General features: G+C 40.9%; 1 protein-coding gene and 1 long non-coding RNA gene across 2 annotated transcripts in view; one reads left to right on the forward strand and one right to left on the reverse strand.

Moving 5' to 3' along the window:
- Positions 1-27,474, reverse strand: part of CENPF (centromere protein F) — a 63,856-nt gene that overhangs the window by 25,138 nt on the left and 11,244 nt on the right. Inside the window, 10 exon segments of the mRNA XM_003130395.6 lie at positions 202-2,840; positions 2,843-3,592; positions 5,323-5,458; positions 10,999-11,121; positions 12,333-12,461; positions 13,362-13,487; positions 22,581-22,783; positions 23,892-24,183; positions 26,439-26,530; positions 27,289-27,410. Coding sequence (XP_003130443.4) covers positions 202-2,840; positions 2,843-3,592; positions 5,323-5,458; positions 10,999-11,121; positions 12,333-12,461; positions 13,362-13,487; positions 22,581-22,783; positions 23,892-24,183; positions 26,439-26,530; positions 27,289-27,410 — 4,612 coding nt within the window.
- The window catches only part of LOC106505039, a 52,739-nt gene that overhangs the window by 24,131 nt on the left and 1,134 nt on the right, over positions 1-27,474 (forward strand). The window lies entirely within an intron of this gene.

Genomic DNA, 27,474 nt, shown 5'->3' on the forward strand with positions numbered 1-27,474 from the left:
TTACCCCCCCCCATAAAGTTAACTCACTTTCCCAAAGTTCTGGTTTATTTTTTTCAAAACTTTAGTATATTTTGTTCTTACGTCCTTGAACCCTAAGAATATTTTAGTTTAGATTTAATGTCGACTGCAAGTCAGCAAACACTGATTGCATGCCTACGAGGCACGTGATTAGAGAAAGAGCCCGTTGGCCCAGGTACTTACATCTTCCACGTCAGTGCCAAGCAGAGACCGAGAACTCAAGTCCAGACCCTGCAGCTGGAGTCGCGCCACCTCGAGCTCAAGCGTCAGGTGTTCCGTGTGTTTCTTTTCTGCCGCCAGCTTGGACTCCATCTCCAGAGTCACGCATGTCAGCTTCTGCTGCCACTCTTCATTTTCCGACAAATACTGCTTCCTGAGACAGTCAAGCTCTTCCCTGGAAGAGCTTAGTAACCGTTCGAGCTCTTCGATTTCCTTATTTTTCATGATCCCTTGACTTTCAATTTTCTCTTCCAGCTTCTTGAGGGACTGCAGGTACATCTGACAAAGGATCTCAAGTTCTTCAACACTTCTTGCTGGGGCAGAAAGGGCCTCTCTCCTGGTCACCTCCTCCTCCTCCAAACTGGAGCAAGAGGCTTCCTCTACGTTAGACTGGTTTCCTGAAACATTCCCTTCAAAATTATTTAAAAGGGACATTTCTCCCACCTGCTCTAAAAGATCTTTGTAAAAAGAGGAGTCTCCCAAACTTGTGTTACCAGGACTGTCAGTCACACCAGAGAACGACAAGGACAGTAAACGCTCCTCCCCAGGTCCCGGCATCGCCTCCTTTACCACGTCACCTTGTGAGTTTCTCAGACTCATGGTCAAGACTGAATTTTCAGCCTTTAGTGAGTCCACATAGGACTGCAGCTCTGACATCTTAGAGCTCATCTGACAGTGCTGATCATGTAACATTTTGTGTTCACTCTGTAAAGATGAGAATTTCTCTTGTAATTCAGCAAAGTGCATCCGAACTTCTTTGTTTGACACTGTCAGGTGCTCAGCGAAATTACTGTCATCCACAGGATTGAAGGACACAGCTGTCTGCTCATCTGGTTGTTCCCCAAACTCACTTTCTGGCGTTGGTTTCACTGTCTCACCCTGAAGACGTTCATTTTCGTCGTTTAGTATTTTAACTTCATTAACCAGTTTCCCCACCTCTTCTGCCGTTTTACTGGTTGCCGTGATACATTCTGACCTTGAGCCGTTCAGCTCGGATATGAGCTCAAGCTTTTCCGCCTGTAGTGCTGCACACATTTTCTCTAACTCGTTCAGCTTGCTCACTGCTGTCTGTAGGGAGCACTGCAGGTGGGCGTTGTCCTGCTGATTTGTTGACAGTTCATGAAGCACTGAGAGAAACTTGTCTTCCGGATGGACTTCACAGTCTCCAAGGCTGCTCATGTCCTGTGACTGAGGGTCTCGTTGCAAATTTCCAGTTTCTAATTCTCCTCCAATTATCTGTGATGCCTCCTCCTTCTCGTTCTCCTGAAGTTTTAATTCCAAGTCTCTCACTTCAGTTTCTAATTGTACCTGTTGTGCATTACTACTGTCTAGAGAAGCTTCTTGAGCTTCAAGAGCCATCGGAAGTTGAACCTGACCTTTATTTAGCTCCCTCTCTCCTTCTTTCACCGAGGCCCAAATGGGTTCCAGTTCCAGATGCTGATGCTCATGTTTCGTCTTCATTAATTCCGTGAGGTGCGCATTCTCTTGTAATAAGGCATCAACTTCCTGTTGCATCTTACTTTGCTCTTCCTTTAACGTCATGATTTCTTGCTTTAAACCATCAGCCTCCCTCTTGGAACTGTTTTGGATGTCTGTAATCTCAGATCTCAGGGCTTGCTGCACTGTCTCCAACTCCAGAACTAAACTCTGGTTTCTTTCTTCAGCTAATGCTAACTGTGATACAAATGCTTGGTGTTCCCTCGCAAGTGATTCCTTTAGCTGTTCCAGTTCATTTTTTCGATCTTCACCAACACGGCTGCGTTCATTCAGCAAGCATTCTAATCTGGAGTTCTCTTCCTGCACTGCTTTGTATTTTTCACTAAGATCCTGAAACGCATGTCCTGTTTCTTCGCATCTTTGTAGTAAAGTAAGTCTTTCTTGTTTGAACTGATCAGATAGCTCTGAAATGCTTTTGTCTCTTTCATCTATACAGTTGGAAAAACTCTCAGTTTTTTGGAGCAAATCCATCTTCTCTTGGGTTAAGTTTGCGTTCATTCCCTTGAGCGTCTCATTCTCTCGGGTCAGCTCTTCAAGGTCCTTTTTGTTGAGAGAAATGATGGAACTCATTTCCTTTTTCTCCAAGCTCAGCGTTTCAGACAAAAGTTGTAGCTCCTTTAGAGATTCCTGAAGTAAATGGTTGCTCTTTTTTAATTCTTGAATTTCTGCCTGCTCAGCTGCTAATTTTTCATGCAAAAGTTGTAACTCTCTTTCTTTGCCCTCCAGGGCAACTAAAGTTTCAGCAACAACGTTCTGATGAACAGAAGTGTCTTCCTGTAACTTACTAATGCGCTGACTTGTCTCAGCCACAAAACTTTGATGCATCTGTTCTGCTTTCATTAGATTTTCTTCTATTTCTCCTCTGATTTCCACCAACTCTTGACACTGCTTTTGTAGATCCGAGTTCATCTGCTTCTGAGACTCTAATGAAAATTCAAGAGAAATGACTCTATTGTGTAACATGGCTGAACGCTCGGGACTTTGATCTGTTTCTAAATGGCACTTGATCCTTTCCGAAGGCACGCTTCCTTGTTCTCCAGTTATATTTGCAAAGGAATTATTCATTGCAGACTGCTGTTCAAAACCCAAAAGACTTCTCTGAGGAGCCTGTTTGTCACTGCAAGAGAATCTCTGGATTTTAGCAGATCCCTGAGGCTCTCAGATTCGGTGTGCAAGTCTTGGTAACGCTGGTCTTTGTCCCTGATTTCGCTTGACAGTAACTGAAGCTTATGTTCTAGATCTTCAACCTGTCCAGTTAGCTGAGAAATTTTCAAACACATATTTTCTATTTCCTTCTCATGCTTCTGATCTGAGAACTCGGCTTTCTGTTGGAGCTCTCCATACGCCCGTTTCTGTGTCTCTGCCTCCGCAGTCTTGCTGTCTATCACGTTGTGAAGGTTTCTGATCTCGACACTCAGATTTTCTCTTTCCATTTCCAGTGTTCTCACTCTCTCATTGTATTCGTGGCTTTTTATCTGTTGTGTCTTCAGACAGGTTTCCAAGTGATTAATTTTATTCTGCAAGCTTTCCTTTTCTGATTCCAGCTGATTTAAAAGTTGTTCGTGTTCACTTTTCCAGTGAGAAAACAGAGTTTTCTCTTCCTTCAATTCTTCATATTCTTTCTTTTTTATCTCCAGAGCATTCAATAAAGCTTCGGACTCTCTCTCTGTTTTGCTCAGCTTTTCGTTCAGTTGTTCAATGTGATGTTCCCTTTTCTTCAGAAGGTCTTGAGAACAATCTCTCTGCTTTTCCAGATCAGCCAAGGCAAGCTTCAGTTTCTCTAAAGTCAAGGAATTCTCTTGCTGACTTATTTTTTCTTGAAGATCTCTTAACATGGTTTCCTGAGAGGTATTCTTAGCTATTTAAGAAAAGAATTTTTTTTTTCAGTTCTCGTGTTTTTAGTAAATACTTATTCTATAAGAATTCTAAACACAAAAAAAAAAAAAAAAAAAAATCCAAATAAACCAACAGCTTCTCAACTCCTGCAAAAATTGGCATTATTGCACATACCTCCTGGAAAGCAGATCACCTAATAATTATCTAAGTGTGTATGAAGACAGTGAGAAAATGACCCTTTTCAGGATGGCAGTCCCTTTGTTTATCTTCTTTCCAAGCAGTTAATAAAATGCTATTGTATCAAATACCAAGAGGTTATTTTCCTAAGCACGTGAAGCTTTCTTTTATTCTTATCCCTTGTATGTGTTTATGTACATGCACACTTTTGCTTTGTTGAAATACTTATTCAAGGAGAAAAAAGTGTGACAAAAGCAGCACTACAAGGGAAATTCCCTACTATGGAGTGATTCTGATTTCCCAGAAAAGTAAATGACTTCTTTGCCATTTTAGGCACAAAATCCATAATGTAAGGCTTAAGCACAACAGCGTAGGTGCCACGTAGCAATAACTCTCAAGGCAACGCGCATCCCTGAGGGGCCACGTCCCCACATCCCAGTGCTGCACCGTGACGGTGCTGCCGGCGAAGATGAGAATCTGGAAGACTTCTCAAACGCCATCACCACCTAGTTTTCTGGCTAAAGCCCCCCCTCTGCCCTCTGGCCCCTCTGGCCCCACTGCTTTCAGTCGACAGTGATGGGAAGGCTCCCCAAGCAGGTTGAGGGAGAATAAGCGCTGAGAATCTCAACAGGAGGTGTAAAAGGTGGCATGTACTAGAAATTCAGAGGCTAACTTTTGCCTGCTAATCTCCGTCTGCCTACTGAGCGTGGATGGCTTGTGGAGACGGCGCCACAGGGCCCATCAGTCCACTTTGCGTCTGAGGACCTCCAACAGTGCCACCAGTGACCACCACTGAAACATGCCCGAACCCTTCCTTCTCCTCTCGTTTTCTCTCAAGAAAGCTGAAGACTGACATTTCTGCCTCCTGCCATGGAAAAAACTGGAAGCTGTCTTGGGGAGACTGGAAATTAGGAGAGAAAACTGAAAATTAGGGACGTGTGACACACATTCCGCCCATCAGGTTAAAATAAGTCCAAGATGTGCCAATGCCCCAGGTGAGAAAATAAATGTAAGGAAAAGGCATAGGGCACATGCTGATGAAGGTGAAACTAACGGTGGATCCGTTGGGTGTATACAGCATCATTCCGTGGCGAAACAGAAAGTAAGGTGATAAAATCATTCAGTCAGACAAGCCATTCAGAACCAACAGTCACCAAGGGCTGGGAGAATATGCTTTTAGTCAAGAAGCTTCCATGACAGGGAAAATGGTAACGGGTGAGAAGATGAGCTGTCTGGATAGAACAAACAGACACCTCGGGACACCAAGAATAGGACGCTGGGGTGAGAGACGACAGCACTGACAATTTACTTTTGTGTGGAAAATATTTACCCTTCTGATTTCAAAGTGCTGAACACCAGGCATTTGGGGACTCTGTGTGTTCCAATTTTTAAAAAAGGAAGGCCAGCTATCACTTTGGAAACTAAAAAATGGAAAAGGAAAAGCTTCCGTATTAGCTGCAGACCACTCTGTGGGAGAAGATAGGGAAAAATTCAAAGAAATTTCGAATCATGTCTCCCTCCCCCCGGGGAGCATGAGCCTAGGGAAACAGCTCTGAAACTACTACATTTACTCACCCTTCATTTCTTCTGCAAAACTCTGGCTCTGACTCAAACATTGCTTGACCTTCTTCAGCTCTTCCTCCAGGTGGTGGACCTCTCTGGCCCTTTGCTCAGACTGACTCTTCACGAGGCTGTTTTCCCTCTTCATCTCCTAAAACACACAGTTAGTTAGCATCGCACCTGATGCTCAAGCAGCGTAGGACTTCTGCCTTCTGGTGAGGGTCCCTAAGGGACTCTGTATCTCACGAGGGGAAGAGGCACACTTGCCTTTTGAGCTCTCAAGTTAGTCTTACTTTAGTCTAATGACTTTGTAAATAGAAGTCGAAAGCACAAACTCAAATCTTTTCCATGAAGAAATATATTTTTAGGAGTTCCCCTGTGTCTCAGCGGGTTAAGAACCCGACATAGTGTCCATGAGGATGTGGGTACGATCCCTGGCCTCGCTCAGTGGGTTAAGGACCTGGCATTGCTGCAAGCTGCAGTGTAGGTCTCAGACGTGGCTCGGATCCAGCATTGCTGTGGCTGTGGCATAGGCCAACAGCTGCAGCTCCAGTTCGACCCCTAGGCTGGGAACTTCCATGTGCCAGAGCAGTGGCCCTTAAAATAAAAGAAGAAACATAGCTTTGAACTTTCCGGATGTCCTTGTGCTTGTTAAAGTGTTCACTCATAAGGAAAATCATATTTACAAGACCCCCCCCCCAAAGGCACAAACACTCCAAGTTCCTATCACCTGAATGCTCAGATACGTCTGTGCAAAAAAGTTCTGAGGTGCTAACAAACCAACAATTCCCATGACAAATTTTGATGTTTTATTATAAAACCATCTTAAGTTTCACTGTTATGGGAATGTCTTTATGAGTGAAAGTACCTTTAATAAATGTTTATTAAGAAAGTCTGCAATGTGCAAGATGCTAGAATGGACGTGATGAAAGATGCCTCAAATTAAGACAGGGCTACAAACTAAGACAGAATCTCTGCCCTGAGGACGGGTCCCCGCCCGAGGGGGGCGGGGGGGAAGATATGATACCAATCACTAAATACACACCAGTTTGTGCTACACACTAAAGAGAGGTGAAGTGTGCTATGGGAAATCAGACGGCTGGAGCACGGACGGAAGGATTAATTCTAGGTGGAGGAATCTGAGCTTTCCCAGCGAAAGCAGATCCTTTGGGTACCCGACTAAGCACCCGTCCATTGATGTGCCTTGCAGTAGCAGAGACGCATCCACAGCCCCATTCTATTATCTAGGGAGATCTATTTTTCTGACTGTTAAAACCAAGCAATATTTGCATGCTAAATAAAAATGCTGCTTCTTATTAACTGCATGACTTGCATAATAAATATTATAAATCCTCTATCCATATTCCTCAACCTGCTGTTCAACCTTCAGTGATATTACAGCTGACAAGTATCTCAACCTCTATTATATGCCACCCTCTGGACCACTGGGAATTGGCATATACCATTACCATTACAAATTGACTGAACCAAGTCCTTCCTTCGTCAGGGCACAGGGGCAGTGGGAGTCATAAAGCTAACTTAAAAAAAAAAAAAAAAATACAGACTTGAAAAATAGGGGAAATTTTTGAATCTTAAAGAAACAATTAAGACCCATCTTCCAAAACCCTACTGCACCGTTAGAAAACAGATGGCCCTGGCAATGCAGAGCTGGAAGCCTGCCTTCAATTATCAGTCTGGTTACTACCAGCAGATGGGTACCCATGTAGCAAAGCCAAATTCAAGAAGAGGGAGAATCTGGCGGCTAGAAAGTACTTGAAAACTTGCTGGCAGCTACTGTATTCATGTATATATGTTCACTTCATCATCAAAATAAGACAGAGCCCCTTGCAGTTATATTCCTGTCTCTTTTGTTCTGATCCTACCTCCTTTTCACAAGTTCAAATGACCCTCTATTGAATTAAAAGGCCCGCTCCTACTCATCTTAAGACTGAGATGTTCACATTCATACCAGTCGGTGTGAAATTCTGCAAAGACTGAATGATCACGAAGGTGCAACAATGTTACTGACTTAAACTAGCATCTTTTGACTAGAAAATCTACACTCGCTTGTTTGCTCTTCAGGCTCAGGATAATCACCACTTCAAATGAGATCACAGATGTGAAAGGAAAAATACCTTAATGCACTTAAACAAGGGTAATGGAGCATCATTAGTTTTTGCTCCTACAATAAAATAGCAGCTAATTTTTCATGATCAATAGCGAAGATTAGTTGAATGATTTCAATATGAGAGTAACTAGAATGTTACCACCTGAGTTGACTTAGCATTTTTATTTTCCAACCTAGCAAATATTTTTTTACCCTAAAAAAAATCATCAAGTCAAATGGCATCTACATCTATAGGCATGACAAGAAAGCAGGTATGACACTGAGTGGAAAGCTGGGTGCGTCCCAGTAGGAGGAAGGAAGAGAAGGAGAGGGAAGGCCCTGGGGAGGGAGGGGGGCAACTTATGTTTATGTGCCTGTTTGTCTCTGTCCATCTCTGTCCATGACTGCACACATTTAAATGAATAGTAAGCTCAACGGAAAGATTAGCATGTCTTTACTCTGGAGCGAGCTCCGTAAATATTTTCAAACGAAGAAATGTTCAGCCAGTCCTGGGACCCAGCAGGGTTATAATGCTATGGCTGTGGCCAACCCAAGAATTTTAAAAGGCCAGAATTTAGAAAATGAACATCTGAAAATGGAGCTTGTAGGCTGCCATCCATCAGCAATTAGTTTTCTGCACAGCTTACAGCCACTTAAGACTTGATTGGGTAGCTCATTATCAACAATGAGTTAAGCATACAAGGGTATATTCTCCTAGGCATCTCTCGCAACCGCACATGATTTGCAAAAACTGGGCACCAGTCTGGAAAAACACAACAAAAATCCCTATAACCATAAGCCAGCATTAGAGCTTAGCAAGCAATTCCACCCAGATCAACTTTGGTTTAGGAGCAGCAAGGGAAGCATCCTTTCCTAGGGCCAGACAAAACAAATTTCAGTTACTGTGTGGCATTTTGTGGTCCCATCTATGAATGAAGCTTAATACGTCCCCTGCTGGAGCAAAGTCTGGATGGTGAATTGGGGATGGATGCAAAGGATGTGTTTTTCCCCTTCCACCTCATCATTCTTGCCTGCCAGACCGGGTGCCTTAGAGGACCCCATGTAATACAGGTCCCCATGCTCGGGAAGGTCCCCAAGCAAGTGTTCCCTCATCTTGGCTGTCAAATGATGGTATGTTATAGCCTAACCCCAGGGCTCTGGGGCTGGCACTAGATGCTGGATGAACAGTTTAGCTAAACCTTCCATTCACTTTGATGCTAGATGTTAACTTTACCCTTGATTGGGCCATTAAATCACGTTTCCAGCACTGATAACTTATTGTGAGCAGTTTATTAGTTTGCTAAACACAGACAAGGAGAATTTCGGTACAACTGTCACATTATTTCAGCATCCAAAACCTCTAAGTGTGCAAACTTGTTTGTACTTACTTACAATTAGATACAGAAAGACACCCAGAGTGACAGACCAGAACGGGCTACAATTCTGAATGTGAAAAACCTCAAATGCCCTGTCCTTTGCTCATCACTTTCTGTGCCTGTGGGTGACAGCAAACAGAGTTGGCATTGAAAGGCTATAGCCATTGTAAAGATCAAAGGGCCCTTAGGTGCTGGGCACAGGTCTAAGCACTTACCATACAATATTTAATTTAATCATTAATATAGCTCTGCAGGAAAAGTCAGACTCAGAAAGGGTAAGTCCTTGTCCCAAGGTCATACACCAGGGAGGTGGCAGAAAAGTGATGCAGTTTCAGATCTCACTTACTCTAAAGTCATCAACATTTTACCACAAAGTTATGTCACCAATCTGAGTAAATTGCTTTTCTGATTTCAATCCCAATTCAAAATGCAAGAGCCAGCTAAATCCTTTGAATTCTTGCTATCATCCTCAAAAGAAGGCGTGTGCACACATACACACACACACACACACACACAGAAAGACAAATACTAAATGAATTCCCTGGCCCTGCGCTAGACACTTTCACATGACAGCCCTGAGTGGACACAGCAATCAATGGAATATCAAGCGCCACGGGATCGGCATTTAACTCCGCAGGCTGCACGGTGGACAGCTCCACAGCTGACAAACCAGACCCCGTGGGGACGCACCAGTCTTCAGAAACACCTGCAAGACATGTCCAGCCCACTCCAGAGCCTTGGCCAGGCAAACCGTTTGCAAAGTGTTTGGACCCTCTCAACTAGACGATCGCTTTGACAAAATGTTTCCACCAGGCAGCCAGTGGAGTCGCAGGAGAGTTCCTGGCTGAAACGGAAGCTCACAGAGGGAAGAGTTCGGTGCCAGTCTGCCTGTGGAAATGTTAGCAGAAGCATCTGTTGGTTGGTCCCCACTGGCCAAAAGGCAAACATTTGTTTTGCTGAAACAAACGCTTCCATTTGAAAACGTTTGCCGATGAAACCATCATCTGATAGCAAGTTTTCTTCCGCTCCAGTTGTTGGAGCGGTGGCCTCCTCTCTCCAGCATCATTACCCCTCTGCGGCTACAGCTGCTTTCACAACCTCTTCTGTGCTACCAACAGATGTTCTGGTTTTATGACCACAATCCACTCTTTAAAGCTCTGATGATAAGTACATTTAGTCTTGCCTCACCTGGATAAATCACTGGGTTTTAATAGAGAACTAAAGAAAAAAAATCTTGACAGTCGACAAAGTAATTGCAAAATATTTAAAAGATGAGTGAAAAGAATTCTATCCTGTGACATTTGATGGAGAAGAAACTTCTACTGTTCTTCTGCGCTTCTTTGTAAAACTATAATGCCGATTCGTGGCTCTATTCAAATTGTTTCAGGCTATTAACTGTCCCCAAATGGTTCTTAATTAGGGCCTTTAAAATAAACTTCAAGCCGCTAAATAAATGCAGAGAAAAGCAAAATAAAGGAAGTATGGATAAAATCCTATCAATTGAAGCAACATCAGTGCATCCTTGATCCGCGCTCCTGGGACCCACGTCTACCATTTTATGTCATTACCGTGACTCTCCAAAGACACTGTCAACCACGCTTGCACACACTCAGCACAAAGGTGGTGACTCTTGAAGCCAGAGTAATACAGTTTACAATTACTTGATGACTTTTTTTTTTTTTTTTTGGCTTTTATTTTAGGGCCACACTTGCGGCATATGGAAGTTTCCAGGCCAGAGGTTGAATCTGAGCTACAGCTGCTGACCTACACCACAGCCCCTGCAATGTGGGATCCGAGCCGCATTTCAACCTACACCACAGATCATGGCAATGCTGGATCCTTAACCCACGGAGGGAGGCCAGGGATCGAACCCGCATCCTCATGGACCCTAGTCGGGATCATTAACCACTGAGCCACGAAGGGAACTCCCCATGCTTTTATAATAGCATTGAATCTAGAAACTCTCATCTGTCATAACTTTGGTTTATTTAAATCTATAACTTGGCACACGGTTTTTGTTATTTGGTGACCCGAAAGCCATCACCGATTTTGTTTCTTTCCATTCACAAAACACTTTGTAATGCTCTGGCAAGTAAAGAAGAACATGCAGCCATAATAAACCACTGGAAAATGGTGTGGAAAGTCTTTAGCCTCCCCACTTCCTTCTGCACAGAAGTGGCTGCGTACTCATCTCTGCTCCCCACTCACCTCAGTGCTTCTCCTCAGCTCATGTTCCTTGGTCTGACTCGCTTGTAAGGCCTGTTCGGTTCTGCCAAACTTTTGCTTAAATTCTTCCAAATTTTTTTCTAGCTGGTTCTTTATGGATGTGACCTGCGAAGAGAAAACAGGACAAAGCCTCACTTTAATTTGCTTTACGTTTAAAATAATTACTTATTCCTGAACAATGAAAAGGTCAGAGAAGCCGGGGGGCCAGTTGGGATGCCAGTGCAGAAACCCCGGTGAGAGGGGACGGGTCTTAGACCCCAGGCAGCGCTGGAGGTGGGGGAGGCCGTCAGATCGAGCATAAAATGTAAAGACAGACGCAATGTCAGGTTTATTCTTAGTAGAGAGGCATGTGGCACATGGAGGGCTTCTGCCAAGAGTGGCAAGAGTGGCTGACAAGAATCTATCCTCTGACATAGGTAATGGTGACAAGAGAAGCATGCCTTAAAATAATTCATTGTTGTACATTTATTCTATATAGATTTTGTGTTCTGACACAAAAAGATTAAATATACTATTCATCTGATACACACACATACACATGCAAGCAAATACACACACACAAGATACACATAACTACACAGTCGTGCACACTGTGTGTGTGTGTGTGTGTGTAAACAAAGATAGAGCCAGCAGCAGAGGTTTAAAGGATTACTTTGCAGTGTAAAGAAAAAGAAAAAGCAAAAAAAGAAAGAAAGAAAAAGAGGAGGTGAAGATTCCAGGGAGGTTGTGGCCTGAGCGACAAATGGAGGAATGGAATTGCACTTTACTAGACAAGAAAGTCTAAGCAATGAACCAAGTTGGAGTTCGATGAATAACATGTTAAGGGTGAGATCCTATTAGACACATGAATGGAGATCTCAGGTGCCCACGCCCACGTCTCAAGTTCAGACCAGACAGCCAGGCTGGAAAGAGAAATATTGAGTGTGGCCATCACACAGATGACACATAATGCCATAAAACCAGATGAGACCATTTTTGCAGTGAGATAAATAAATTATAATTTTCGGTGCTTTGGATGAAAATTTGGGTGCATAAATACATGGGAGATTGCTCCCAACCTGGTTGCATGACCAAGAACCACTAGAATATCGGACACACCCACAGGCCTTCAGATCTGAGATCTGCTTCACTCTTCTCCTTCACTATTGAGAAAAACCAGACCCAGAAAGGTTCAGTTCGCTCTCCACTTGGAAAGGTAAGGAAAGTGAGGATAGAGCAGACTTTTCTGCAAAGGTATCATGTGTCTGCTCTGGTGCAGAAAGACACGCGTAAGGAAAGGAGGAGTTACACAGGAGGGGAGATGAGTGAGCACCTACTTTATCCAGTTCAGCCTGTAGGATGTTGCGCGTGTTCTTGGCTTGCTGTAGCTCCTGGGTGAGTTTGGCTTTCATCTGAGTGCACTCCTGGTCCAGGGTCTGGAAGGAACGCTGTTGACGGGAGAGCTCCTGCAAAGCGAAAGACAAATGCATCAAACTGACCCTGGTTAACAAGGGAGATCCCAGGATGAGACCCAGACATCCGCCAGGCAAACCTCTCCTGAAAGAGCAGGAGACCCTGGGAGCCAGGATGCAACCACTCAGTGATCAACACACCCAGCCTCACAGTTCCAGGCAGCAGATCCGGGTCTCTGAGCGGAGGAAGGAGTCCACCAAGAAAACACATGGAAACTGGCCTCTTCCCACCTCATCCTCATCTTAAATGAATAACCTCTGTTCTGAGTGTCCAGGGGCAAAAGGGCAGAGCTGAGCTACAACAGTCACAACTGGGCTAAGCTATCACAGTCATAAATGGGGTTTAACATGTCAAACACCACACGCCACTGACCCCTGAGAATGATAGGAAGTAGGTGCCACCGATTCACTCTGATAACCACACAGGGACACTGATGTACACGTCCAGTAGCTTTTATTGAGTCACTGTAGACCTACTTTCAGGCTAACTCATCTGAAGCCCTGTTTAGCACTCATGCAAGGGCATGTCCAGCCCTAACTTGTCTGCCAACCTCTTACTTCCCGACATCAGCTACCTTTCTAGTGTATTTGCCAAGCCACGGGCGTTAAAAACAGGTGGAAAATGTAATACAGTGTCCTTCACAGCACAGCGTGTTTGAAATAAAAATACAGTCCTTTCCTCCTCAGTATCAGATCTCAAAGAAATGAGAAACCATGGGTTAAAAAAAGAACACCCTGAATACGAAGTCCCTTCTCCAGTCAAAACCAAAAGACAGGAAAAGTATTTCCCTCCAGGGGCCTCCAGATGACCACACGGTCCTCTTTTCAAATGATCAGCTAGGAGAGCCCCCAAGAGCCTTCCGGACGAACTACTCATGGATTCCTTTCCCTTACCTCTTGGAACTCTTTTTCTTTTTCCTTGATTTTCTGTTCCAGAGAACATCTGGCACTTTCTGCATTTTGACGCTGACAGCTCAAATCTTCAGTGAGTTTTTTCAGTTTTTGTTCCAAAGCAGTACACTGACAACAAATGAAAGCATTCAATACAAAACTAAGTTATTCAAGGAGGGAAGCAAACATTTGGAACTTTGGAAAAGTTAGTCCCACGATCTGGTTCAAGTTTAACATTGCGTTGTGACATTTTTTTAATTTCACCAAAGGCTGGGTTTAAAACTATCAGTCAAGTACCAAAACCACTACAATTATTTTAGCACACATAAAATTTATATTTGGGAAACATTAGCAAGGATATAAAGCCTTAGACCATTTAAATAAATACTTCGTAGCTTGTGCCATGAAAGCACAAAGTCAGCATGTCTGAAGAATGATTCACCCAACGTTTTGTTGCATGGAAATGAGAGGTTAAAATGCAGTCATGTTGACCTGTGTAATTAGAGGCTGTAAAAAGAACCAGAGGGTACCCATTATCCTCATGTGTAATCTGTTTCAAGCATAATAGATTTTGTGAGAAATTTTAAATATTAACATGCCCCCTTCCACAATGCTCCCGCTATGCCATTTTAAACGTCCGGAGGCTCAGAGCCCTCCAGAGACTATCATAACTGGGTTTTAACCAAGCTGCCCTAGGTTCTTTAACACAAAGAACATTGTGTGCCTTTTTACAGAGCCAGGTATCTGTTTTTTAAAATTGAGCTACAGTTGATTTACAATGTTGTGTTAGTTTCAGGTGTACAGCCAAGTGATTCCATTACATACATATTCCTTTTCAGATTCTTTTTTCCATTATAGGTTGTTAGAAGATATTGAATATCATTCCCTGTGCTATACAGTAGGTCCTTGTTGTTTATTTTATATACAGTAGTATGTATCTGTTAACCCAAACTCCCAATTTATCTGCTCCCCCTTTAGTAACCATAAATTCAGTTTCTATGTAAGTCTATGTAAGTTTTATAAATAGATTTATTTGTATCATTTTTTTAAGTCCCACATTACAAGTGGTATCATACATTTGTCTTTCTCTGTTTCACTTCATTTAGTATGATTATTTCTAGGTCCATTCATGTTGATGCAAATAATGGCATTATTTCATTCTTTTTTATGCATAGCCAGGTACCCCTAAAATATTGTTTTTTAAAGAACTAAATTAAAATTCAGGGTACTCTTCTAAAATTAAATTGGAACAAGAAGCCTTAAGTCTTCAAGTGTTAAAACTCCTCTAATCCTTCTCCATGGTGCTCAAATCCTTGAGCTGCCCTATAAAACAACTTCAAAATCTCAGGTAAGAATAAGAACACCCCGTAATGGTGAGAGAGGAGTGGTTTGAAAGAAACGTGCCCCAATGTGGCAAATCTCTCCACTAATGTATTCTCCGAGACCCATTATAGTCCCATTTAGAACTATTAGAAATATTAAAACTATAACAGAGAATTCAGAGGAAAAGAAAACGCTATGTCAGACTTTGTTGGAAGGCCAGACACCAATTATTAACGAACCAAAGATGAAAAGATAGAGCTGGTCTGATTTTGCAAATATTAGAACTTTAAAAATACCAAATTCAAAAAGTACAATATTGAGCCAGTGGCTCAAATTAATCCACCTACTTGGACATTTAAGACACCTTTGTCCTTGGACTTACTGTTTTTGGATTTTTAAATCCCCAAGGAAACATATGAAAGAAATTATTTCTAATAATATTATAAACTCAATAAATATTTATTATGAGCGTGCTATATGTCAAGCACTCTGCTAGACAAAATTCAGTGTCAAAAAAGTGATCTAAAACGTTGACAATTCTCAGGGGGGTAAAAAAAAAAAAAAAAAACCCACCAGGTGGCAGAGTAGATTGTGAACCCTTTGTGCCCTCTGCTGGCACTCCCTCAAACTGCAACATATGCCACTACAGGATCACAGAATCAACAATTCTTTCTCAGAAACAGTAGGTTGGAGTTCCGCTGCGGCACACTGAAATTGGTGGTGTCTCTGGAGCACTGGGACGCAGGTTTGATCCCCAGCCCACCACAAGGGGTAGGTCTCACTGTGACTCAGATCTGATCCCTGGCCTAGGAACGCCATATGCCACTGGGCAGCCAAATAAATAAATAAATAAATAACAAAATAAACAAATTTTAAAATATCATTTAAAAAGAAAAGGAAACAGTAGGTTAAGAAAAATCCTTTAGGAGCTATTTATATTTGACTTAGATTTTTTTTTTTCCTTGCTGATATCTATGATGCACAAACCACATGTAAGTACCTGACCACTAGGTGTCATGAGTGCTTCATAATACTCTTAAAAAAGGGTCCAGAGGAGTTTCTGCTGTGGCTCAACCGGTTAAAAACCTGACTAGTATCCATGAGGATGCGGGTTGGATCCCTGACCTCACTCAGTGGGTTAAAGATCCAGCACTGCCACAAGCTGCGATGTAATGTGGGTTGTGGATGCAGCTCAGATCTGACTTGCCGAGTGTGGCACAGGCAAGCAGCTGCAGCTCCAATTCAACCCCTAGCCTGGGAACCTCCATATGCTATGGGTGCAGCCCTAAAAAGACCAAAAAACAAAGAGGCAGGGGGGTCCAGAGCTCAAGTCCTTAAAAATGCAGACTATATGACCCTAGACACTCACTGCTCTGGGCCTGCATTTTAGCTGTGAAATACAGGTGCAAAGTCCAGCTTTGCTGCCAGCCCCAGAGCTGTTTCTACATGAGTTCAAACCTTCATCCCACATGGTTTGTAAAAACTTGGGAAAGAAGCATACTAGAAACAGCATATGTTCACCAAAGCACATGGTATTAATTTTGGTTAAATTAGCTCCATTTTATTAAACAGTATTAGCTCCATTTATTTAAAAATATAGGTAATTTTAATGGTAGATCAGGAAACAGCACAAACAAGCATAATTTGATTTCAGCAACATATTGGACAAGGTCATATTATCTTTAGAGGCAAGATGGAGAAAGGTAGACGGACTTTTCAGTTAGATTTGTAGTTTATGGGGAAAAAACAGAAACCAGAAAGCATAAAACAAATGAGCCTTTAAAACTGGGCGGAAGTCTCTAATAGAAAGAAAGCCAGAGCTATGTTCTCAGCACTGTCCTAGCCAACAATTTTAATTCATGATCTGGTAAGAAGCGACATCAGCAAATATGTTAGAAGGATTTGGTGATCTTGTCACACCAAAACCAACAAGGCAAAATGTAAAAAGACACGTGTAATTCTTATCTATGAGAAGGTCTGACATGGCAGAAATGTAACTGAAAATGACTTTCACTGACAAGGAACTCAACATAATAAAAACAACTACTATTCTAAGTTCACATGCGCCAGGCACTATGCTAAAACCTTTATAAAAAATACCACAATCTTTACAACAATCCTGTGACACAGGCATTATTATTAATACCATTTTATTAATAAGTCAACTGAAGTTCAGAAGGTATTAAATAGCTCCACTGCAACACAGTCGGGATGTGGTAGAGCCAGGGCTCAAACTCAAGTCTTTCTAACTTAGAAAACCCATTTACAAACACAGGGTACACTTGGAGTTACCGTCATGGCTCAGTGGTTAACGAATCCGACTGGGAACCATGAGGTTGTGGGTTCAATCCCTGGCCTTGCTCAGTGGGTTAAGGATCCGGTGTTGCCCTGAGCTGTGGTGTAGGTTGCAGACGTGCTCGGATCCCGCATTGCTGTGGCTCTGGCGTAGGCCGGCGGCTACAGCTCTGATTCGACCCCTACCCTGGGAACCTCCATATGCTGCGGGAGCGGCCCAAGAAATGGCAAAAAAGACAAAAAATAAATAAACAAACAAACACAGGGTACACAAAGAGAATAAATACATCAGTCAAGGGTGGTCATGTTCCTTCATACATGCAGTCCGTATTTATCGGGAGTTTCTCTGTACAAAGCACTGCACTGGACGAATTCTCATAATGCACCTGGACTATCATTTCCAGGAAGGTGCGGAGATGAACGTTCCCTATTCCTCCCATCAAGAGGAATTCAAAACCCCGCACTTTATGGTAAAACAAACATAGGAACACTCTGAAAAGAGAAGACAAAGCAGATTGACTAGGGACTTTGAGAAAGGAAAAACATTACGGTGTTGAAAGAAAAAAAACCGTTAGCCCAGAATCCTATACCCTGTAGAAATATCTTCCAGGAATAAAGACGAAATCAAGATATTCCCAGATGAAAAAAAAAAATTAGAGGATTTGTGGCCAGTACAAATACACTGAAAGAATGGCTAAAAGAAGTTCCCGCTGTGGCACAGTGGGTTAAGAATCCAACTACAGAGGCTCAGGTTACTGCAGAGGTGCAGGTTCAATCCTGGCGCAGCGGGTTAAAGGATCCGGCATTGCTGTAGCTGTGGCACAGATCACAGCTGTGGCTCGGATTCAATCCCTGGTCCAGGAACTTCCATGTGCTGCAGGTGCAGCCATTAAAAAAATAGAAAAAGGAAAGAATGACTGAAGGAAGATCTCTCAACAGAAAGGAAATGAAAAAGGAAGGAATATGGAAGAGATCAGGAAGGAAAGAACAAGTTAAATAAACAGTACCGGTATATACAAAAGCTTTCCTTCTCCAGTTTTCTAAATTATCTTTGACAAATGAAGCAAAAAATATAATGCTGTCTGATGTGGTTGTAAATGTATGAGAGAAAACACTTTAGAAAATTATACTATCAACATGGGAGGGTAAAAAGACAAAAAGAAGTAAATTTTTTTCTTTTCTTTTTTTTGGCTGTACACATGACATGCAGAAGTTTCCAGGCCAGGGATTGAATCCACATCACAGCAACCTGAGCCACTGCAGTGACCATGCTGGATCCTTAACCCATTGTGCCACAAGGGAATTCACACTATTTTGTTTTTTTTTTGTTTTTTGTTTTTTTGTTTTTTTTCTTTTTTGTTTTAGGGCTGTAGCCACGGCATACGGAGGTTCCCAGGCTAGGGATCCAATCAGAGCTATAGCTGCCAGCCTACACCACAGCCACAGCAATGCAGGATCTGAGCCACTTCTGCGACCTACACCACAGCTCATGGCAATATTGAATCCTTAACCCACTAAGCGAGGCCAGGGATGGAACCCACAACTTCATGGTTACCAGTCAGGATTTGTTTCCACTGCGCCACAATGGGAACTCCAAAAAAGAAGTAAATTTTCTATAATTTATTAAACTGGTAGAATGAAAACACCAATATACTGTGATAAATTATATGTCCATATACATTATCTAGAACAATTGCTATATAAAAGCTCTACAAAGAAATACACACACAAACACTACTGATAATTCAAAATGGAATTCTAAAAAATGTTTAAGCAGGCTATAGGAAGGCAGGGAAAATAAAGTTGAAAAATGAAAAACAAAAAATAAAATGGAAGACTTAAGCCATGGCATATCAATAATTACACTGAGTATAAATGGTCTAAATATACAAATTAAAAGACAGTGCTTAAAAAATGAATAGTGTTTTAAAAGGGTGGATTAAAAAAATACAACCCAACTATTTGCTGTCCACACAAAACTCACACTAAGCCTATTTTCTAATTTATAATTAGGTCTTATTTTTAAATTTAATAGAGAGAAGCTGAAAGTAAAAAAGACCAAAAAAACCTACACCAGGTAGACATTAATCAAAGGAATACTGCAGTGGCTCTATTACTACCAGATAAAGTAGACTTCAGAATAAAAAAAAATTATCAGTGATACTGAGGGCTATTACCTAACGATAAGCAGCAATCCATCAAGAAGACATAGCAATCCTAAACTGTATACATCAAACAACAACAGCAAAATAAGGGAAGCAAAAACTGATAGAACTGAAATGAGAAAGACAAATCAACAATTATGGGAGACTTCAACATCCTTCTTTCTCAACAATTTCTAAAGCAACTAGTGAGGAAATCAGCAAAAATATAGAGAAATTCAATAAAGAATATCAACCAGCAGGAACTAATGACATTTTTAGAACATTCCACCCAGCAAAAGGATATACATTTTTTCCCCAGGTGCCTATGAAACATACCAAGATAGCAGTTCCCGTTGTGGCGCAGCAGAAACAAATCCGACTAGGAACCATGAAGTTGTGGGTTCAATCTCTGGCCTTACTCAGTGGGTTAAGGACCCGGCATTGCCATGAGCTGTGGTATAGGTCGCAGATACAGCTCGGATCTGGCACAGCTGTGGCTGTGGTGCAGGCCAGCAGCTATAGTTCTAATTAGACCCCTAGCCTGGGAACCTCCATATGCTGTGGGTGTGGCCCTAAAAAGACAAAAAAAAAAAAAAAAAAAACCCAGGCCATAAAATAAACCTCAACAAATTTAAAAGAACAGAAAATTTAGAGTATGTTCTCTGAACACAACAGAATCAAACCAGAAATCAATAATAGAAGAAAATCTCCAACCACTTGGAAATTAAATAATGTGCTTCTAAATAATCCATAGGTCTAAAAGGGAGTCTCAAGAGAAAAAAATTATTTAATAAAGAATAAAAATTAAAATATATCAGAATTTGTAGGGCACAGTTAAAGCAATACTGAGAGGAAAATTTATAGCATTAAATGTCTGCATTAGAAAAGAAAAAAAGTCTCAAATCAATAATCTAAGCTTCCACCTCAAAAACCGAGAAAAAGAAGAGCAAAATAAACCCAAAGCAAACAGAAGGAAACAGAGCAAAAAAATAAATGAAATTGAAAATAGGAAAATTACAGAGAAAAACCAATGAATTGAAGAGCTAACTCTTTGATAAGTTTAATAAAAAAAGAAACAAACAAAATTGACAAATTTCTAGCAATACTGACAAAGAGAAAAATAGAGAAGACACAATCAGAAATGAACACAGAATAAACCTGACCTACAGGCATCTAAAGAATAAGGAAATACTATGGACTCCACATACATAAATTTGACAATTTAGATAAAATGGACCATTTCCTCTAAAATCACAAACTAACCCAACTCATTCAAAGTGAAATAAATAATTTTAATGGCTAAGTAACTTTTTAAAATTGAACCTGTGTTTTTCTTTTTCTCTTTTGAATTTGTAATTTTCAAACTCCCAAAAAAGAAATCTCCAGGCCTAGATAGTTTCCCAAAGAATTCTACCAAATGTATAAAGAAGAAATAACACCAGTCCTATACAATGTTTTCCAAAAATCACAAAAGAGAACCCTTCCCAGTTCATTTTATGAAGCTAGTATTACCTCTGATACAAATACCAAAGACAGTAAAAAAAGAAAATAGCTGAACAACAACATCCCTTATAAGTATAGACAGAGGAATCCTTAAAAAAATTACTGGCAAATAAAATTCAGAAATAAATAAAATGAATTATATACCATGACCAAGTAGGGTTTATTCCAAGGATGTAAGATATTTAAATATCTGAAAAGAAATCATTGTAACCTATTGTATTAGCAAGCTATTATTTTGTAAAACTATATTTGAATCTATAATTATCTTAACACAAAAGATAAATTTGAGGAAAAAAAAGGACTTGTCCCAGGAACCAAACAGAAGATATAGGTCTATCTACCACAACGGTTTTTGCCTGCTGCCCCCCAACATATCTAGAGTTCATTAAAGGTAAATTCCATAGGCCCACTTTAGACATGGGTCTAACAAGATAAATTTTGCAAGGTTCTCAGTGGCTCTGGCAATATCTGAGTGTGGGAGCTACAGGGCGGGAACATAAATAATGACAAGAAAAGGGTCATAAAAGGGATGGAAGCCAGGAGGAGAGATCTCACTGCACTCCCAGGAGCTCACGGGATGAGGAATGTGTCAATGGAGGAGGGAATGCCAAGCAGAAAGGTAAACTGGATCAAACAAAGACTAGACCAAGAAACACCAACTGACCTCTGTTAGTCCAAGGAGCATTCATTTTTCTCTACACTGGTCACCATGCACCCACTATCTATGTGACTGATATACCTGTGCTATGTCCCCCAAGAGGATAAAGTGCCACAAGGGCAGTGATTTTTGTCTGGTCTTTCAGTGCTCCATCCATCCCCAGTTGTAGAACAGTGCCTGACATAGAGTAAGCAGTTGATAAATACTTATCAAGTGATTATCACTGAATAAATGAATAATAGAAAGAGAAGAAAAGACTAGAGTGGTAGGCTAGGGGCCAAGCGATAACAAGAACCAAATAGAAACACCAAAAAGAAAAAAAAAAAAACAAGACAGCAATAGGAAAAAACAAAACAAAACCAAAAAACCCTCAAATACAGGCTAAGAAGCTTGGCTTTAATTAGGGTCTTAAGATTACTCAGCCATAAAAAAGAATGAAATAATGCCATTTGCAGCAACATGGATAGAACTACAGACTCTCATACTGAGTGAAGTAAGTCAGAAAGAGAAAGACAAATACCATATGATATCACTTATATCTGGAATCTAATACACAGCACAAATGAACCTTTCCACAGAAAAGAAAATCATAGACTTGAAAAACAGACTTGTAGTTGCCAAAGGGGAGGGGGAGGGAGTGGGATGGATTGGAAGCTTGGGGTTAATAGATGCAGACTACTGCCTTGGGAATGGATTAGCAATGAGAGCGCTGTGTAGCACTGGGAACTATGTCTAGTCACTTATGATGGAGCATGATAATGTGAGAAAATAGAATGTGTACATGTATGTATAACTGGGTCACCATGCTATACCGTAGAAAAAAAATTGTATTGGGGAAATAACTATTTTAAAAAATGATAATAAAAGTGTAAAAAAGGCTTAAAAAAAAATTAAGTGTCAGGAGTGTATATACTGGACCCTACGAATAGATCTATCCAATTCTATCTCGTGTCCTAATCCTCTTTTAAAAGTCCATGATTTTATATGCCTCGTCTATGTCTCAGGCACCTGTCAGGTACTGTATACACATAATCTTTATACGTCACCCCCCTGAGATGTAAAAGAGAGAGTGACTTGCCCAGGTCTCTGGGCTGGGAAAATGTGCAGTCCAGATTTGACCCCAGCTCTACCCACCTCTAAAAGAATTAACTATTCAACTGCATCAGTACTGCCTAGAATATATTAATAAGGTTCATTGTCAACATTTATTTCATAAATCTAAAAGAAAAGTACTCTTTCTAAAGCACTGTATGAAAAAAAAAATGGAGAGTTATCAATAACTAATGAAAAGTCAAGTACCTTGGTTGACGCCTGGTCATACTGTGCTGTTGTTCTCACGAGCTCATCTCTGCTTTTGTTCAGAACTTTCTCTTTTTCGTTTAATTCTGCTTTTGCTTTTTCCAGCTGGACCTGCAATTCTTGAAGTTTATTCACTTGGCCTTTCATTTCTTTTTCTTGTCCTTGCAGACGTAGTTCCAGCTCCCCAATCTTGCTCCTCAGCTCTAAAATCATAAATAAAACCACACTTCAATTAATACATATTTTTCCACAGAGAAATTTACAGCTAAACTCAATGCATCAATCTGTTATTCTACTCTGAAATCTTTGGTGACTCAAATATAAACCAATTCAGAAATGACACAGCTACTTTAACTGGATTCAATTTCAGTGCTTAGTCTCCATTATTATTTGTATTCAAAAATCCTATAAAAGGCAGAAGAAACAAATTTTATTATGGTTTCACAGAGAAACTTGGGGAGAAGATGCTTTTCTAAAATCATTAATAGTATCTTAATGAGACTGCAAAAGTGCATCACATCTAACCCCCTGCGTTTAAAATTACCATTTGGTTTTGTACACCAGAAAACTAATATTTGTTTTGTGCCCATATCAATGCAAATGAGTGCTGAGCAGTGAAAAATTCACCCTCCCATATTCTCTCGTAGTTTTACTTCCAGTAAAGAGCAAGACAGTGTGAACCCCCTCTACTGCCAAAATTAACAACAATTTTTTTCATTTCTTTCCCCACATATACACAATATTGGTTCCAATGGCATTGGCTGGGTGACAGCTCTCACCAGTGCATGCTGATGGTGATTTTCAATCTATCATAGTACTGGAAATTATCATAGTCTGCAGAGTAGATTCCAAAACACCACCTGGCACCCTTGGCTGTCAGCACCAGCATGGTACAGCAGCCAAGGTTACAGGTTTGCTCCCATATGGACAACCTGGCAGCACACAGCAAAGCTGTTCTGCAGACACAGGCCACACCTCTGGCCAAAACTGGCTTATTCTGTGGACCACAAAAGAAGCCAGGTGAGAAGCCTGGGGAGTGTCAACTGTAACCCACCTCCTCGTTGTCCCACTTCAGGAAAGTCAAAGCCACTTACCCTACTTTGGAAGGCTTCAGGGCATTTAAGGACAAATAAAGATACCCTTCAAAATGGGGCTGTCTTTGCTCATCATCACAAAGACAGTATTTCACCAGACTGGGATGCTGACCACTAGTGAGTCCAACAAAATGCATCAGCATTTTCTAGGACTAAAAGTGTCTGGAATCACCTCTGGAATTGTCTCAGGAAAATTTAATTTAGCTCAAGAAGGTACCTTGATTCTGGGCTTTTAGTTGATCCAAAAGATGAGAACTGCTAGAATTGTCACAGAAACTGCTATTAGCATCTCTTTTCCCTATCTGCAGAATTGATCTACTTGGAGTCACCTCCTGTTCCTCAGAACAATAAGATGCAGAGAAATCTCTCCTAATTGGAGTTTTTAGAGCATTGGATGAAAGACGACTTGGGGTCTTTTCTTGCTGCCAGGAGAACACAGATGATGAAGCCTGATGTCGGGCAATGTCCCGGTGATTCATGGTGCTTTGGGGAACAGCCTGGCTCGCTTTCTGTAAAAATAAAAACTCTTTAGAGCCCTTTAGAAGTCAAATACTTAAGACTATGTACTAGACTGAGCAAAGTAAATAAATTCATGGTCACCAAAGGGGAAAGCTGAGGGAAAGATAAATTGGGAGTTTGAGATTAGCAGATACACACTATTATACATAAAAGAGACAAACAACAAGGCCCTATTGTGTTGCATGGTGAACTATATTCAATATCCTGTAATAAACTACAATGGAAAAGAATCTAAAAAGAATATATATATGTATATGTATAATTGAATCATTTTGCTGTACCCTTGAAACTAATACAACATTGTAAATCTACTATACTGCAATTTAAAAACAAATTTAAAAAAGACTACAGGTTTATTTTATTTTATTTGTCTTTCGTCATTTTAGGGCCGCACCCGTGACATATGGAGGTTCCTAGGCTAGGGGTCTCAGCAGAGCCACAGCAACGCCAGATCCGAGCCGAGTCTGTGACCTACACCACAGCTCACGGCAACACTGGGTCTTTAACTCACTGAGAGAGGCCAGGGATTGAACCCGCAACTTCACGGTTCCTAGTCAGATTCGTGTTCTGCTGCGCCAGAGCGGGAACCTCCAGGTTTATTTTAAAGTAGAACATAAAGCTGTGCCAAGAAGGTAGCACTTCCCCTGTGTACTCAGGCAAGAGAATTCATTAAGTCAAGGGAACCACTGAGTCCCAGTACCCCCTGAACTTTCTAACAGTGAGACTAAGCCCTGAAGGGTGAAGCCAGTACCATCTGAGGCCCAGCCTATTTTGCATGGACTCAGTTGCTCTATTTATTCTGCATCCCTCATATACTTCATCAAAACACAGCTGAGTACTCAGCGCCATTCTGAATTCTGACATTGGATTTTCCTTTGCCTCTCCTTGGTCACCTCGCCTGCAGCTGTGCACAGAGCGACTCAAAACTGAATTCGTACCTAAAGAACTCTTTCAAGAATCTCACATTCCACCATACCACTCCCCCCAAAGTGTCATGTGAGGTATTTGGTATTCTATAGTACACATCTGTGGATTTTCTGCTATTTTGAATTCTTTTTGTTCTTCCCTTTCTGTTCTTGCCTCCATTCTGACAAATATCGTGGTGTGGCCGTAGATGCTGAGTTAAATTTTTTATAGCAAAGCTTTTCTTGCCACAGGGAGAGGTTTAATGTTTTTGGAGACTCACAGACCTCCACAAAATAACTCTGAAAACAGATGTCAAGGGGAAGAATGGATACCAATGACTGAATTAGATAACAAAGCATGTGATATTTCCAAGGCAAACCAGAGAATTAGTGTTTCATTTTTATGCATCTTGATAAGCAATGCCTTTGCTGCACATCTAAACCTCAAAACAAAGGTTAAAGGCATAAAAAGAATTAAAATTGTTAGAGTTCTAATAGGTACTTTTTTTCAAAGGTACTTTTTGACCCTCAATATTTACCACTTATAAATCCAGCCTTAAACTCTTTGCTAAGTTGTGCCATCTCGCCAAGTTCATATGTTTAGTGGAAGTGTCCCATTAAGTGCCAAACTGCAATTATTTTTTTAAATGAATAACATCATGTGAGCAGAAATGGTAAAAGTATACTCTATGGATACCAGGTTATTTTCAGGATCAGTCCTGAAACTAAAAGCTGAGATTTCTAAAACCTACATTTTGTTTATGCTGTTGATATGAAGCAAATCTTTTCACCCGCCCCTCTCTGCTTTTTCTACCCATATCATAAGGGCGTTTCAAACCCTTGTCAGCAACTGACTTAAAAGAATTGGGGAAGTTCTGCTGATAACATTCTCATCTGAAATAAACCTGTTGTTAAGAATGATCCTCAGACATCACGTCCTTAGCAGCAATGACCATATTCCATCAGAAGCCCTGAATATGAAGCAATAGCATGCAGGTACCAAAGCCAGCCGGGGATGACTCTGGTCCCACCCTTTCCAAACACGTTCATCATCATCAGATCTTTACGGAGAAATAATTATGTTGCCGCGGTGTCTGTGGAATTCAGGGAACATGTAATATTTACGGGTAAAGTAATCTCTCAAATCTATTTTTACTCCACTCCTTATCTATTTTTAAATTTAAAAACAATATAACCGATGAGCCAGGAACTTTATTTGCTCAGTGTAAGAAAACTGTGTCAGTTCTATGTAAAACAGATTTCTGTCCTTCCTTGTTCTGCCCCATATCAAAATACTTCTTCACCTGCATATTCTACTAGAAAGCCCATAATTAGCTTACCTTTGCCTGCAAGGCTTTCACCTCTGCCTCTAATCTTTTTCGTTCTTCGACTTCTTTATTATATTTTTCTTTTAGATCTTCATATTTGGAACCTAATAAACACAGACAGTGAGATACAGTTTTACTTCGATCATTGATTTCACAAAGGGATTCACAGAATCATGACAAGGAGTTCTTGGTGGCCTAGCAGTTAAGGATCCAGTGTTGTCACTGCTGCGGCTCAGGTAGCTGCTGTGGCGCAGGCTCAGCCCCTGGCCTAGGCACTTCCATATGCTGTGAGCATGGCCAAAAATTAAAATAAAAAATAAAAGAAAGCCTTCTAGAAAAAAAGATCATCACGATAAGTAGTGTAGAAATGAGTATCTTAGTACATCAGGTGGAAAGAATGTTTTGCTTATGGCAAGAGACACTGATCAAATTACTCAAATATCAAAATACATGGAAACACAGATGTTCTGAATATTCCCAAACTGAATTTTTTACATCTGAGACCTACACAGCAATTTGTAGCAACACCAGATCCTTAACCCACTGAGTGAGGCCAGGGATTAAACCAGCATCCTCACGGAAACTATGTTGGATTCTTAACCCACTGAGCCACAGTGGGAACCCCTAAAAATGAATTATTTTAAAAACACACTATATAAGTATAAAGTGAAAAGTTTAAAGGCTTATTGATGTGATGGCTCAACATAGTTCAACAGATACACAAATGTATATGTAACTAGCTGTTGAATATTTTTTTACTGTTTAAATTGGAAGTTGAATTCAAAGTTGAATGAGTTACAATCTTTGGCAGAATTAAAATCTCAATAAAATAGTTATTTATACAAAGGGAGAAAATCCTTACCGCTGTAATACTGGCTTGGTGTGAGTGGAGTTGTAAAAACTTTTTGTGGTGTAATGCATGGATTCAGAGACACATCTGCAGACTGGGCAGCCTGTTGGCTTCTTTCAAGTTCAGATTTACACCTGTGAGAAAAGGACCCAAGAGGATGCCAAATCACAGCAACAGCTACAAAATTCCAATATTCCC

Source organism: Sus scrofa, chromosome 9, assembly GCF_000003025.6.
Source record: "Sus scrofa isolate TJ Tabasco breed Duroc chromosome 9, Sscrofa11.1, whole genome shotgun sequence".
Lineage (NCBI taxonomy): Eukaryota > Metazoa > Chordata > Mammalia > Artiodactyla > Suidae > Sus > Sus scrofa.